Genomic DNA, 16,205 nt, shown 5'->3' on the forward strand with positions numbered 1-16,205 from the left:
ACCTTCGGTCCATGCGGCACTGAAAACGGAAATAAACTGTCCATGTTCATGGATCTGGTAGATGGAGTCTTCCTAAATAAGATTATGCTGCAAATGTAAGTACCAAATCGTGTGTGCGCGTGTAATATATCTGAACTCCGGGATAAGTAAATATCATCTAAATCCTTTGGTCCTGTGTGTTCTTCTTGAATCTCTGTGAGCTTTGTGCGTTTCCCTCCGATCTGTGCAGTAATCCAGTGTGAGACGTCCTGTAATAAAGACCACTCACTGCTGATCTCTCTCCTTGTGCAGGGTGACTGGTCTTGTCTCCGCCCCTCCTGTAGTTTTCTGTGGTTGTGGCCCCTCCCACATCTCTGCTCTCTGCACAGGCTATGAAAAGCAGTGATGATGTCACTGCTACTTCTACAAGGTAGTATCAGAGTTTGCAAAGGCATTAGATGCACACAAAGTGGATTTATATTATTTTAATTTACTATTATTATTATTATAATACAAGATTTATATAGCGCCAATAGATTATGCAGCGCTTTACAATATAAAAAGGAGACAATACAGTTACAATAAAATACAAGAGGATTAAGAGGGCCCTGCAGAAGAGCTTACAATCTAATAGGGTGGGGCAGGTGGTACAAAAGGTTGCAACTGTGGGGAAATGAGCTGATGGAAGTGGTAGAAGATTAGTTGGAGACGTGATAGGCTTTCCTGGAGAGATGAGTTTTCAGGGATCGCCTGAAGGTAGCAAGAGTAGGGGATAGCCGGACCAATGGAGGTAGCGAGTTCCAGAGGATTGGAGAGGCTCGGGAGAAATCCTGGAGACGAGCATGGGATTTATATCTGTTGTGGTTATTAAGTAGGGGTGCAACGGAAAGTCACCGATCCGTGATCCGAACGGGTCACCCTGTTCGGTTCAGCACACACCGTGATCCGCAGTCTCAGCCTTAGGAAAGGCTGCGGCTTCGGCCTAGTTCCGGAGCGGCGGCCATCTTGGTGCACCCATCGGCGTTCACAATGTAATCGCTCCGTCAAATGACGGAGCGATCACTTGTAAACAATCTGGCGTTGTGATGACACCGGTTCCTCTCTCCCCTCTGTGTACAGATCTGTACAGTGGAGGGGAGAAATCGGATGGCAGCAGCTGTAGTGCCCACAGTGCTGCTCTGTGACAATTGCAGTCACAGCCATCCCTCCATACTCTGCCAATACTCGGCAATACCCAGCCATGCTCAGCCAATATTACATTGGGGGAGATGACGTGGATATTACAGTGGGGACTATATGGTGGTTGAATTTTAACAAGTTTTTGCAAATTAAATTTATTATTTGCTGAGCCGAAAAATTATCCGATCCGATCCGTGACTCTGATCCAAGGAACGGTCCAATCCGTGAGTTTTTTGATCCGTTGCACCCGTATTATTACGTGGTCTATTTAAATGAAGGTTATTGTACCTGGAGTTCTACTTTAAACAAGTATATTTGTCAGGACACAGATTACAAGGTAAGGGCAGGTTTGGTAGGATTTGATGTTGGGTTTTGTCCTTGTGTGCAGCAGCTGCCCTGAAGATAACAGATCAATTTCCAAGTCGAAGGATGCGCTTTAGCGATGCAGAGGGTTACTGATGTATCTAAGTTTTTTTTGTTTCCATGAACATTTTACCATAGCTGAATACTAGTTAAGGTTGGGGGGGAAAAACAGTCCATCAGGTCCAGCCTATGTGTGGAGTACTGTGGGATGCAGTTTCATTGTGTGCGATGGCTAGATAGTTCCTGTCTCTGGCAGCACTGGGGCTTTGAGCTGCATATGTCAGCCTGTCACACCAGGCTACTCCTGTCTTGGGTTTTACCTCTCGTGTTTTAAGTAGCCACAAAGTTTTTTTCTTTTGGTTATTTTAATTCTGTGCCATTTTTATCTCTAACACCATCCGCGTATCGCAACCACTTCCTCTCCAGCAGAGATGGCGTGTGATGCGCCATCTATAACTGACACGCTAAATCTTGTTTTTATACTGATGTGAGCTCTGTGAATTGTGCCGAATGGATCTGATCTGCTGCTTACAAGACTGTGTCAGTTCCTGTGTGTCCCCAGATTGTCAAAATATCGCAGTTCCTGGGTGTCCCTTAATTGTCGGAAAGGTTTTCATTCCAGGGTGTCCCACCAGTTGTTGGAATGGAAAGAAAACCAAAGCATAATCCCACCAAGTTGCCAGCCTGCTACCAACCAAACTAATCTGTCTAACAGTTTACGTTAAAAACAAGGGGTTTAGTTAGCACAGATTTTGCATATAAATGCATAAGCTGCGGAGGCCGCAACAAGGCACACCATTATCTGTATAATTTATATATACATTATATGTACAGTGAGGAAAATAATTATTTGATCCCCTGCAGATTGTGTAAGTTTGCCCACTTATAAAGAAATGAAGGGTCTATCATTTTTATCATAGGTGTATTTTATATGATAGAGACAGAATATCAACCAAAAATCCAGAAAAAACACATGGTACAAATGTCATAAATTGAGTTGCAGTTCAGTGAGTAAAATTAAGTATTTGATCCCCAAGCAAAACATGGGCAAGGCGTCGCTAGTGAGCCATGTGTACACATGTCAGAAACCATGAAATCGGACTGAGACAGAAGTACAGTTAAATCCACACTTGTTTAATAAAGTAAAATGAACAAACGTAGTCAAAACATAGCCAGAGTTCAGTAATCAGAGCGGATAGTCAGCCAAGCCAGAAGTCAGGGATCAATGTAGTAGAAAAGCAATTGATAGAAAGGATGAACCACCGCTCCAAAGTAATCCTCGAGGACTGAAGCTCTGTCTCCTATTGATGAGCCCCAGGTGCTGAACATTACACACACCATGAGCAAACAAGCAGGACAAAACTCTGGATAGCCGCACACTGGAAAAAGACTTGAAATCCCATCTTTAATTGAAACAACGTGGGTCACATCAAAACAAAATCAAAAAATCCACAGCAAAAGGAATAACAGGGTACAAGAACAAACTGACGTGTTTCGCACCGTAATCAGTGCTTACTCGCTGATTACGGTGCGAAATGCGTCAGTTTTTCCTGTACCCTGTTATTCCTTTTTGCTGTGGATTTTTTGATTATGTTTTGATGTGACCCACGTTGTTTCAATTAAAGATGGGATTTCAAGTCTTTTTCCAGTGTGCGGCTATCCAGAGTTTTGTCCTGCTTGTCTGCTCATAGTAGAAAAGCAAGCAGGATCTGGAGTCAGAAAGGATGTCGGCAAAGCAAGTTTTGAACAGGATCACAGGAGATAGTTTCTGTGATGTGACCAAGGCGAAGGCAGAGATCCTCTGGACTGGAGTCTGGACAGCTTAAGTAGGCAGGACTGACGAGCAGGATATCTTCAACAGCTGAGTAACTGTGTAGAGATAGGAGCTGGCAATTAGCCGACAGCTGGGTGGCCAGATCAGAGGAGGAAGGGCTGAGCCCTGCCCTGACAACAGCTCGGTTTGCTGCCTGGTGGGGAGAGAGCTCCAGCACACAGCCTGTGATTGACAACCTCAGCTATGTTTCTGTGTGCTGTGTGAAGGGAGGCATGTCCCTCACTGAGCTCAGTAGAATGTAACTTCTGCTCTCTGCCCCCTGCTTTCTGAAAGCTTAGATAAGCTTTATAAGTTCTGCTGTAGAGCAGAGAATAATGCGATAATCAAACAGGTACAACTTATGTATGAGGATTTGTTTCATCTCCATGTATCACCTGAGGCCAGTCACTTCACTGGGTATAAACCTGTGTTGGGACAAGGTCCTTTAGCGCCCAGGCAAAGATGCCCAACACCCCCCTCTTTTTCCCTTAGGGTTAGGGGCAGGGTGCCCTCATCCCGCCCCTTGTCCCAGCCCTGGGTATATGTAAGGCCCCATTCACACCTATGCGATTTGATCTGTGGGAAGAATCGCCACAGCTCTGCCCCTGATTCCAAATCGTGGGACACGTTTGCAATGCCATTACTTTTTAAACCGCAACAGCGTCGCACATTGCGATCTCTCACAATTGCTCGCACGACAGTCGTGGTGCAATTGGGGTGCCACTTAAGAAGTAATGGCATCGCAAACGCATTCCGCTTTTTGCTGGCATTTGTAATCGCCACGATTCAGCCCGCAATTCAAAGCTTCTAGATGTGAATGGAGCCTAAGGTGTATGCAAACACAAAATTTAGGAATGCGTATGCATTTTGGGGGGTGGGGTGGGGGTAGAAGACTCCCATTTCTTCCTCTCCCTGATAGGCGGTGACGTTTGCTGGTGGCCCTTGTCGGCGGTTTTCCCCCTCGGCGGTGGTCACGGTGGTGCGCTGGGCAGTTGACCCTTTTTTAGGTGATGGTGATGGTGATGGTATTAGCAGCTGTCTGTAGACAGTGATCACTTTGTTTGTGGATGTGCGACCCCCAGGAGAAGGGTGAGAAGTTGACAAAGCTGTTGGGATATTTTAGGGGTGATTAGCAGCCCCCCCCCCCCCTCCTCCCAACAGCTGAATGCTATACTTGCATGTGTCCGACACCCGAGACCCCCGGCTGCTATAATCAGCTAGTTATAGGATTTGGTGTCAGAAGAGCCGACTGCTGGAGAGTGCCAAACCTCGTTCATAAACTGGGATTTACAATGTGACCGACTTATCTGGGCATACGTTACACTGTGTCTTGTTGCAGCATCTTCTGCAATTATATATAAAATTTAATATATATTTATTATTATATATATAATTTATTTTTTATCTATCTTTATTTTTTTAAGTGTATATGTATATGTATATATGTATGTATGTGTGTGTGTGTGTGTGTGTGTGTATATATATATATATATATATATATATATATATATATATATATAATTTTTTTTTTTTTTTTTTTTTTTATTAGTGGCCACAGGCGCAGTGCATGACGTTTAGGAGCAGTTGGGCTTTTTTTTTTTTTTTTTTCAAGCTGCCCCTGAAGGCTCCTCTGTTATCTTATCAGTACATGTTTAGAGGCTTTTTTTTATTTGAAACTCAAAAAAATTGATTCCAAAGCTGAGTTTATAGGCATTTCAAGCGCCAATCGCTTCTAAACGCATTAAAGCGGTTGTATACTCCGATTTTTAAACTTTTTACCTACAGGAAAGCCTATAATAAGGCTTACCTGTAGGTAAAAAAATATCTCCTAAACCTGTACGGTTTAGGAGATATCCCCCTCGGTATGCGCCGCTGACTGCAGCAGCGCATGCACACAAGGGGATTCTCGGCCTGAAAATCCGGCAGTGGCCGACCGGACGGAATGAAATCTCCCGCGCGCATGCGCGGGAGTGACGATATCGCGGCTCCGGCCACTCACAGCGCCGGAGCCGCGATACCCGGAAGAAACGCCGAGGGAGCATGTCAGCTCCCTCGGTGTGGATCGGGCCAGATGTCGGGGCCTCGTTCTAAGGTAAGTATTTCATAATGAGCTAGTATGCGGTGCATACTAGCTCATTATGCCTTTTTGCTTTGCAGGTTTAAAAAAAAAAAAAAAAAATGTGCGGGTTTACTACCGCTTTAACTCACGTTTTAACTGTGTTTTGTTTACATGTGTTTTTCATGTTTTGGCTATTTTTGGGGGGGGAAAAAAACGCTTCTAAACGCTAAATGTGCAGGTTACAATCTGTCAAGTTAAATCGTTCAGGAGAGGTTGTAAAAACGTCTCGTGTACATGAACCCTTAAACTTTTGATCAATAAATTTTAGTTCTGTATTAGTATTTGTAAACCAGTCGCTAAAATCTCATATAAGTTTCATTTGATGGTGTATTTAATTTTTTTTTCAATATTTAACCACTTGCCCTATGAGAGATTTTACCCCCTTCAAGACCAGGCCATTTTTTTTGCCTTGCTTTAACTGACAATTGTGCGGTCGTGCAATGCTGTACCCAACTAAAATTGATGTCCTCCCCCCCCCCCCCCCCCCACAAATAGAGCTTTCTTTTGGTGGTATTTGATCCCCTCTGCAATTTTATTTTTTGCTCTATAATCAAAGACCGAACAATATTTTTTTTTTCTTTTTGCTATATAACACATCCAATTAAAAAATGGAAAAAAAAAATTTCTTTATCAGTTTTAGGTCAATATGTATTCTGCTACATATTTTTGGTTAAAAAAAAAAAAAAAAAACAATAGGGGAATATTGATTGGCTTACACAAAAGTTATAGCGTCTACAAACTATGGGATAGTTTAAAATTTTAAACATATATTTTTTTTTTTTTTACTAGTAATGGCAACGATCAGCGACTTATAGTAGGACTACGATATTGCAGCGGACATTCTAACACTTTTTGGGGACTAGTGACACTAATACAGTGATGAGTGCTAAAAAAAAATGCACTGTCACTGTACTAAGGACACTGGCTAGGAACTAAAATTTGCAGAACTGAAATTTTATTGATTAAAACTTGAAGGGTTCATGTATGAGAATGGGTTAACATCAAGGGCAATCAAAGGGTTAAGTGTGTGTCTCTCCAGTGTTTTACTATATCCTTAATGGCTTTCCTAGGCAGGCATTATTTATATGCAGACCACCCTACGTGAGATACTGAGCCTTATTGGAAACAATTAAAATCCAATGAGTTACATGGGTGGGCCAGGGACAAGGCAGGCAGGGGAGGAAAGTGTTGGATGATACTGGACATCCTCCAGCCAGTAAATGAGGCGGGGCTCTAAATCTTTAAATCTTGCACCAAGACATGTCTGGAGTTTCCAAGCGCCCCCCCCCCCCCCCCCCAAGACCATCATTCTGCTTATTAAAATGGTCCTGCTGCATTGTGTTTTTATAGCACCATCCTAGAGTAGTGCAGGCTGTTTAGGTGACTTTAGTTGGCTCCCCTGCAATCAGTAGAGCAGGGGTTGATTGTTTAGGCCTGCTCAGTGTCTCAGTGATTAACTCACCCTGTATTCTGAAAGATTCTAGAATTCTATTGAGGGGAAGAACCCAGTAAGTATCCTGAATGTTGCTGGAAATCCAGTATATCGCTTGGGAGATATGCCCAGAAGGTGGAGGGTGAGGCAATAAATAGCATGGGACCTGTGGCTTGAGCTGTAGAGTTCCAGGGTCCAGTCCTGCTGGAGGAGAGGCAGGGCAGGAATTCTGAAGGTTTTATTTAAAAGATATTGAGGTCCCATTTGAGACTTCAGCTTTGGGGCTTATTTTCAAAAGTTTTTTTATCCTGGAGCTTGTATGGGTCTGGAGAAGATCACCGGAGAGTACCAGGAGGACATGGGCGGGGTGGGAGAGGTGTCCCTTGCTGGAGAGGGCCTGATGGATATTGTAACAAGGCAACCGATGATCCTGTGGCTGTGTGAGTAAATAGCTGCTAATTCCCATCATCGGGTCATGTGCAGGTTTTTTTGGTCCACTGGATAAAGACTCCCACCAGCACTAGATACTCTGGGACCTTTTTGCATAGCTAAGCAAGCTAGAGAATGTTCCGATAACCAAACCCCCTAGACTGAAATGCTATGTGCTTGGCTGTGTATGTCTTTTAAAGCGGAGGTCCACCCAAAGAAAGAAAAAAAAAAATTAAAAGCCAGCAGCTACACATACTGCAGCCGTGCTGGATTTTAATAATGGGACACTTACCTGTCCTGGAGTCCAGCGATGTCAGTACTGCAGCTGATGTTTCCATGCCGCCACCATTGCAGGTAAGGGAACCCGGCAATGTAGCCTTACGGCTTCACGCTGGGAACCCTACTGCGCATGCGCGAGGCCCCGATCCTCTGTGACGTCACGGCGTGGTCTCCCAGAAGTGGCAACAGGATATCTGTCAAAGACAAGTATCCTGTCCCACCCCCCCCCCCCCGCCCCCCCCCCAAAGGTACCACTGGAGGGGGAGAGGAGACAAATGAGCAACATTTTGGGTGGTACTCCGCTTTAAGTGGCTCTCTAGGGCATGGGTAGGCAACCTCGGCTCTCCAGCTGTGCTTAAAACTACAAGTCCCACGAGACATTGCAAGAACCAGACAATCGGAGGCATGACTCTAATGCCGCGTACAAACGATCAGACATTCCGACAACAAAAGCATTTTTTGTCTTACGGTCAGATAAATGTTGTCGGAAATTCCAACCATCAATGCGGTGATGTACAACATGTACGATGAGCTGGGGAAAAAATGAAGTTCAATAGCCAGTGCGGCTCTTCTGCTTGATTCCGAGCATACGTGGAATTTTGTGCGTCGGAATTGTGTACACACGCTCGGAATTTCCGACAACGAGTTTTGTTGTTGGAAATTCTGACAGCATATGTACGATGGAGCATACACACGGTCGGATTTTCCGACAAGCTCACGTCGAACATTTGTTGTCGGAAATTCCGGCCATTTGTACGTGGCATTAGAGGCAAAGGCATGATGGGATTTGTAGTTTCACCACAGATGGAGGGCTGAGGTTGCCTACCCCTGCTTTAGGGGTTGAGGTACACATTCATGGATGCCTGAAGCCCAGACTTAGGGTTCGAAGGAATACCATATGCATATTGTAAATCTCCGATCCTCATGGGCGGAGCCTGTTGTAAAAAGTGTGTTTATCTACTATGGGAGAAGAGTGGAAGGTGCAGTGTAGACAATCTACACTATCATGGTGTTAACATCGTCCGAGACCTCCCATAATCTGGTCCCTCTACTCCCATCTTTAATGAGCGGTTGGGGGAGTTGGATTGCCATTTGTTGCTGCATCTCTTACGTTATTATAATGAAAATGTTATTTATTTTGTGTGGCGCTGGCTGATCGGCTATTGCAGAGAATTCTGAGAGATGAGCGAATTGTTTTGGAGACGAGCCGAGCTTAGTTTAATGGGAAGATTTAATTAGATGGTTTTAGTGAGTTTTATGTTTTGTAAGCCGCAACGCGTCGGGACCTGTCCTGTAATCTGGACCGCTGCTGAGTGATGGCAGATCTGGATGTCATCGCTGGAATTTGGGGAGGCTTAATGTTCATGTTATCTGTTACTTGAGTTGTTGTATGTGTGTACCGAGTCCTATCCATCTCACAGGACTTGCCTGACTGCTGATCATCGGTGACCACGGCTGAGACAATTACACCCCCCGACTGCACCGTAATTGGCAGACGTTTCATTATAATGGAAATGTTCAGACCTCTGAACTTAACCCATGCTGGCCATTATAACAGATGCTCTTTATAGAGACCCTGATGTGAGAGGTTCATTTACACCAATGGCAGCCCTTGCACCCCACAGAAAAGTTATCCAGTAGCTTTTCAGAGGGCAGTTGACAGACGGCTAGAAGGCAACGGAGGAGATTTTCTAAAACCCAAAGCACTCAGAATCTGGAGCAGCTGTGCATGGTAGCCAATCAGCTTCAAACTTCAGCTTGTTCAATTAAACTTTCGCAGTTAAATCTAGAAGCGGATTGGTTACTATGCAAAGCTGCACCAGATTCTTTGTAGGGCTGGGGTGAGCGTGGAATACTAATACTAATTCAGAGGCACCATCCCGGGAAGATATGCAACTATGTGTCAAAAAAATATATAGAACTGGATGGGACTCTAATTGTGCTTCTGAGTATGAACAAATGACATACAATAATAAACTTATGAAAAAATATAGACAATTTTATTTACTATAAAAACAGTTGAAGAAAGTACATTACAGTTTATACGATTTAGGTTTGAGTTCAGGGTGCGCAAATCCCCAACAATTAATAGAAATGTGGCCTACACGTTTCGTGGATAGTGCCGCTTCGTCAGGGCCTTGAAGATGGCACATTATGGCGTCTTTTGAATTCCAGAAACTGTAATCAGAGGATAACGGCTTGGCGGGACAATGTGAGGCCTGGGAGCCCATGGGAGAACTCCACCTCACCTAAACTGGGAAGAATGGGTGGGTCCCAAGTGGTTACGTGGAGATATATACTAGGTTTTATCAGAGTGTTAATGTGATCCTAGGAATCAAGAAATACACTGCTTGAATTGTAGTTTTCACTTTAGTAAGGAAGAGATATATATATATATATATATATATATATATATATATATATATATATATATATATATATATATATATATATATATATATATATAATATATGAGAGAGAGATATTTTAAGGGGAAAAAAGTGCGTGTTATACGCCGATAAATACAGTAGATACATAAATTCCATACACCTAGAAATACACACTAACCGTGGTGTAATTTTCTAGAACAGTGGTAACTGGTATTAACAAAATGGTTAACATGATAAGGTTACAGAGTCCACCAAATGTCACGATTAGGTACACATATATTGCAGAATAACATCTGCATGGCCTATTGCTAGAAACCATGAAATCGGACCGAGACAGAAGTACAGTTAAATCACACTTGTTTAATAATAGAAGTAAAAAGAACATAGTCAAAGCATAGCCAAAGTTCAGTAACCGGAATGGATAGTCAGCCAAGCCAGAAGTCAGGGATCAAAATAGTGGAACAGCGAGCAGGATCTGGAGCCAGAAGGGAAGTCGGCAAAGCAAGTCTTTAAACAGGAACGCAGGAGAGGTTTCTATGATGTTGACCAAGGCGAAGGCAGAGATCCTCTGGACTGGACGGCTTAAGTAGGCAGGACTGACAAGCAGGATATCATCAACAGCTGAGTAACACTGGAGAGGTAGGAGCTGGCAATTGGCCGACAGCTGAGCGGCCATCTCAGAGAAGGGCGGGCTGGGCCCAGCTCTGACACCTATGGCCTTGATCCCTGTCACGAAAAGTGATGGTAGAAATATAGGGGGTTATTTACGAAAGACAAATCCACTTGAAAAGTGCACTTAGATTCAGAGTGACTGCACTTTCAAGGGGTAGATCTAAAATGAGTGGAAGCTCTGCTGATTTTATTATCCAATCATGTACAAGCTAAATTGCTGTTTATTTTCCTTGCATGTCCCCCTCGGATCTACAGCGACTGCACTTCCATGTGCACCTGCAGTGCAAAGTGGATTTTCCTTTAGTAAATAACCCCCATAATGTCATTAAGATCTGCTAGGGCTATATTACTATGGTACACGGCAGTTGGTAGTCTGACGCGTTTCGTGGCTTGGTGATGCTCATCAGGAGAAAGCGCATAGTGTATCTGCAAGTAGGAGATGGATGTTGGAATAAGTAAACTTGTAACAATAAAGGGGAAAGATGGATGGCCCCCCCCAGTAAATCATTTACAGGTGTATGTGCAGTTGGAGGCGCAATGTCAGGGGCTGCGGGCCACCCAAAGGCATCAATATCGGGAGCTGAGGGGGCATGTCCACAGGTGGGACCGGGCACACAGAGCACCCGAGGTGTGAACCTGTGACAAGATGGTAATGAAAAAGTGAATAAGCCGCTTGGTAGCAATGCAAAGGCTAGGTGACTGGGAATGTGAATAGAGTGAGGGCTGTGCTAGGTGGTAAGGACAAGTGTATACGGGTGGGGGGGGGGGTGTGGGGGGGGGGGGGGGAATTGCTGGGGATAAGTGATCAGGGGTAAGGGTGGACAACCCTAGTGAAGAGGTTGCCACCAAGACGCCTGGGGACAGGAGTGATTGTGAGTTTAAGAAAAGTGAAGTGACTGCTGATAGTGCAGAGATTACCTAATGCTGGGAAAGTGGAAATAAATAATACCATAATTCAGGGGGGGGCATAAGAGTGAGTGCAAGAGGAGCGGAGTGACTACTAATGGTGCAAAGCATAGGCGTGCGCAGCGTATTGCATTAGGGTGTGGCACCCCAAAGCTCCAACACATATGCCTTTGACATATTTGCCCGCCTCTTCCCCACTCTCCAGCCTGAATCAACGGGAGCAAGGGAGCACATGGGGACCCGGGCAACAGAAGGAAGAGGAACAGGAAAAGGGGAGGGGGGTTATATATTAGTACCGACCCCCCCTATATATTCCTCCTTTTGACAGCTGAATGTTGACAAAAGGGAGAGGAGGAGAAGCCTAGCTTCAGATGCTACAGGAGGAAAATGCAGATCGGTTTCACTAAATTCTGACCCCGCTACCTCTGAGTTGGTAAGCAAGGATTGCGGTTTACCTGTCACCTGCTCACCATTGACAGGTTGCCAACCCAAGGATTAGGGTGTGCCCAGGCACACCTGGCACACCCCTTTGTGCACGCCTATGGTGCAAAGATTGCCTGGTGCTGGAGAGGAAGAGGTGAGACCGTGATCCAGGGAGGGCATGGAATCTGATGTGTGCGAGAGCATTTTCAGTTTTTCAGAAACACACTACAGTCCATATAACATGGTTTCCTATGGATGTAGTTCACATCTGTGCATTTTATGGAAAGAGCCAATTGTTCAAGAAAGGTTGACCGCACTCTGGAGCTGCACGATTCTGGCTGAATGGAGAATCACAATTTTTTTTCTTAGAATAAAGCTCACAATTCTTGTGGTGTAACAACTTTCACATTATACAAACAAATTGGGCTAACTTTACTGTTTAGTCGTGTGTGTGTGTTTTATTTTTTTTTTATTTTTTTTATTATTATTTATTTTTAATTGTGTTTGAAAGACCACTCAGCGTATACGATGTGCAGTGTTAATTTTATTGACTAAAATGACTAAAACAATTTAGTCGACTAAATGAATACTATCTTAGTCGACTAAAACCGAAACAATTAAGATGAATAAATTACAACTAAAACTAAAATGGAATTTTAGGGACCAAAACTAAAATGGCATTTTAGTCAAGACTAAAACTAAATTGAAATTTTGACTTCAAGATGAACACTAGTGTTCATACCTCCAATACCTATTTTTCTCTCCAGCAGTATATAATGAATTTGGAAATTGTAGAGAAATGTTAACTAATGCATTAGAATTTAATTACACATTAGATTTTAGAAATTAGTTTTAGTCGACTAAAATGTACTAGAGATTTAGTCGACTAAATACGACTAAAACAAAACAATCACAGAAGACTAAAATGGTACTAAAACTTAAAATGGCATTTTAGCCCTAAGACTAAAACTAAATCGAAATTTGCTGCCGAAATTAACTGACGGTGTGATATGAAATATTGCAACAACCACCATTTTATTTTCTAGGGTCTCTGCTAAAACAAAAAAAAAAAAAATTATATATATATATACATATATATATATATATATATATATATATATATATATATATATATATATTCGTAAAACGTGTTAGTTTTGCTAGGCCTGCATAGAGGTCTCATGATGAATCTGATGGATTTTATTTTCAAGAAAGTAATCATCTCTGCTTCATACCTGGGAGTACGGTAGAGATGCACGATTAATCGTTAAGAATCGGAATCGCAATCTTTTTCTCTTCCCGATCTTCAAAACAGCATGTCACGATTCTTTCTAACAAGTGCAGAGAATTCTCACAGCTGAGGGGGAATGCAGCCTGCCAATTTAATCACAACATGCGAATAAGTAGAAACAAAGTATCTTTTCCTTCTTTTATCAAAGGAAAGAACTCAGGGTTTAAATGAGGGAAGTTTAACCATTTAAAGACCAAACCTTCTGACATTTGTTGATTACAAGTAAAAATCATTATTTTCTGCTAGAAAATTACTTGAAACACCCAAACATGATTTTTACTTGTAATCAACAAATGTCAGAAGGTTTGGTCTTTAAATGGTTAAACTTCCCTCATTTAAACCCTGAGTTCTTTCCTTTGATAAAAGAAGGAAAAGATACTTTGTTTCTACTTATTCGCATGTTGTGATTAAATTGGCAGGCTGCATTCCCCCCCCCCCCCCCCCCAGCTGTGAGAATTCTCTGCACTTGTTAGAAAGAATCGTGACATGCTGTTTTGAAGATTGGGAAGAGAAAAAGATTGCGATTCCGATTCTTAACGATTAATCGTGCATCTCTACCGTACTCCCAGGTATGAAGCAGAGATGATTACTTTCTTGAAAATAAAATCCATCAGATTCATCATGAGACCTCTATGCAGGCATGGCAAAACTAACACGTTTTACGAATCAAGGTTCGCTTAACTAAGCGGACCTTGATTTGTGAAACGCGTTAGTGTTGCCATGCCTGCATAGAGGTCTCATGATGTATCTTGATGGATTTTTATTTTCAATAAAGTAATCATCACTGCTTCATACCTGGGAGTGCAGTCAACCCTTCTTGAGCCATTGGCTCTTATTCAGGCTGCGGACTGGACCTCCACCACAAGGTTGAAGGGCGCAATCCTTCCCACCTGGAGCGGCACAGCTCTGTCTGTGCATCAGTTATCTTACTTTGGTTCCATAGACTTCAACGGATGAAAAACATGTATTGAAAAACGCAAACTGAAACCTGCATAGTTGTGAACCGGGCCTGAATGTGGGTTTGAAATCATGCAAATTCAGCTGAACTCGCACGATTCCAACCCCGCATTTCAGGTTGACTTCGGGAGCGATTTTCAGAGACATCTGTGCGGGTTGGTACACAGATGTCTATTGAAGTCGCCCCCGAAGTCGCCAAAAGTGGTTCAGGAACATCTTTTGGGAATTGGTGCAGTGCCGCAAAGTGGGTGTCGCACCAACTCAGGCGATGCCTTTGCCGAAAAATGGGCAGTGATTTGACAATGCTCGATCGTCTCACGGTGAGGAAGAACAGGGAGATGCTAAAGTGAACAAGCATTTCCCCATTCTGCCTCTGACACTGATCACAGCTCCCCGTAATCAGGAGAAGTGATCAGTGTTGTCATGCACAGCCCCTCCCCCCACCATTAGAATCACTCCCTAGGACACACTTAACCCCTACAGCGCTACTTGGTGGTTAACCTCTTCACTGCCAGTCACATTTACACAGTAATCAATGCATTTTTAATTGCACTGATCGCTGTATAAATGTGAATGGTCCCAAAATTGCACCAAAAGTTTCCGATGTGTCCACCATAATGTCGCAATCACAATAAAAATCTCTGATCATTACTCTTTACATATTATACATATTATACATTCACATCAGTCCCTGCCCTCAAGGAGCTTAAAGATGAACAGCAGTCTGCTCACATAATTTGTAATGCATAGCATCTTTGCCATTCTGAAGCTTCCCTCCAACCACTTTGCATATTATTTTATATATACTGTGATTCTGTATGTGCCAAATATGCTGCAGAGATCTCTCTCCACTGCTTCCATTCTAACTGTGGACAGCTGAAGCTGCTGCCTGTTCACTTCCTGGATTTACACACACACACACCTCCCAGCTCTGCAGCTCTCATTGGCCCTCTTATGACTCATCCCCACTCCCCTTCCTGCCAAATTCTCAGGAGAGTGAGAGAGAGAGAGAGCTGTGCATGATGTCATAAGTCTAGACTAATTACCAGAAACTGGAAGTGGGCAAAACGGATTTAATTATAAATTATGTGAGCAGACTGCAGTTCCTCTTTTAAGTAGTGGATGTGTGTGAATTATTTTTTATTTTTTTTTATTTAGTAAAAAGAAGTATATAGTTTAGTGTTCCTTTAAGGCCCCATGTATGCTGGACGTTTAGCTCCGGTAAATTGGGTCCCTCCATTTAGCTGTGGGCGGATGGCACAGGTGCATCGCCCATGCCTGCAGCCTATCCAACTTTGAGAGGCTGACCGCCGCTGCGGCTGGGCTGGGTGGTGCACCTAGCAGTATTTCCGTTAAGGGCAGTATGTGATCAGGGCCGGTGCTACCACTAGGCAAACTAGGCAACCGCCTAGGGCACACTGCTGCCTAGGGGCGCCCGGACGCTGGTTTCCCTCCGCGTCTGCATGCTCTGCAGGCTGCAGCATGTAACTAACTCAGTCAAACCAGCAGTGTAATTAGAGGCGCAGCACTAGAGCCAGTGCAAGAGGAAGCAGAGCAGATGCTTCTTGTATAGCTGTCAAATGGGCAGGGCAAAGGGGGCGGAGTCAGGGGTGGGGCCAGAAAAATGAGGTTTCACCTTGGGTGTCAAAAATCCTTGCACCAACCCTGTATGTGATGCCCGAAACGCAGACTGCTTGTGTTCTGGGTAATCATCCCTGTACTAGAGCTGCACGATTCTGGCAAAAATGAGAATCATTTTTTTTTTTTTTTACTTGGAATAAAAAGATCACGATTCTCGTGACATAAAATCTTTCACATTATACAAAAAAAAAAAAAAAAAAAAAAAGAAAATGGGGTAACTTTACTTTTTTTTCTTTTTTTTTTTTTTTTTTTTTTTATTACATTTGAAAGACCGCTGCGCAAATAGTGTGACATCAAATATTGCAACAACCACCATTTTATTCTCTAGGATG

The 16,205-nt window shown here is 43.3% G+C and overlaps 1 protein-coding gene across 1 annotated transcript in view; it reads left to right on the plus strand.

Moving 5' to 3' along the window:
• Positions 1 to 16,205, plus strand: part of CCDC88C (coiled-coil and HOOK domain protein 88C) — a 223,532-nt gene that overhangs the window by 28,654 nt on the left and 178,673 nt on the right. The window contains exon 2 of the mRNA XM_077466757.1: positions 3 to 95. Coding sequence (XP_077322883.1) covers positions 3 to 95 — 93 coding nt within the window. The remainder of the gene's footprint in view (positions 1 to 2; positions 96 to 16,205) is intronic.

Source organism: Lithobates pipiens, unplaced genomic scaffold, assembly GCF_037356315.1.
Source record: "Lithobates pipiens isolate NorthernLeopardFrog02 unplaced genomic scaffold, aLitPip1_a1.2 Scaffold_37, whole genome shotgun sequence".
NCBI classification, from domain to species: Eukaryota; Metazoa; Chordata; class Amphibia; order Anura; family Ranidae; genus Lithobates; species Lithobates pipiens.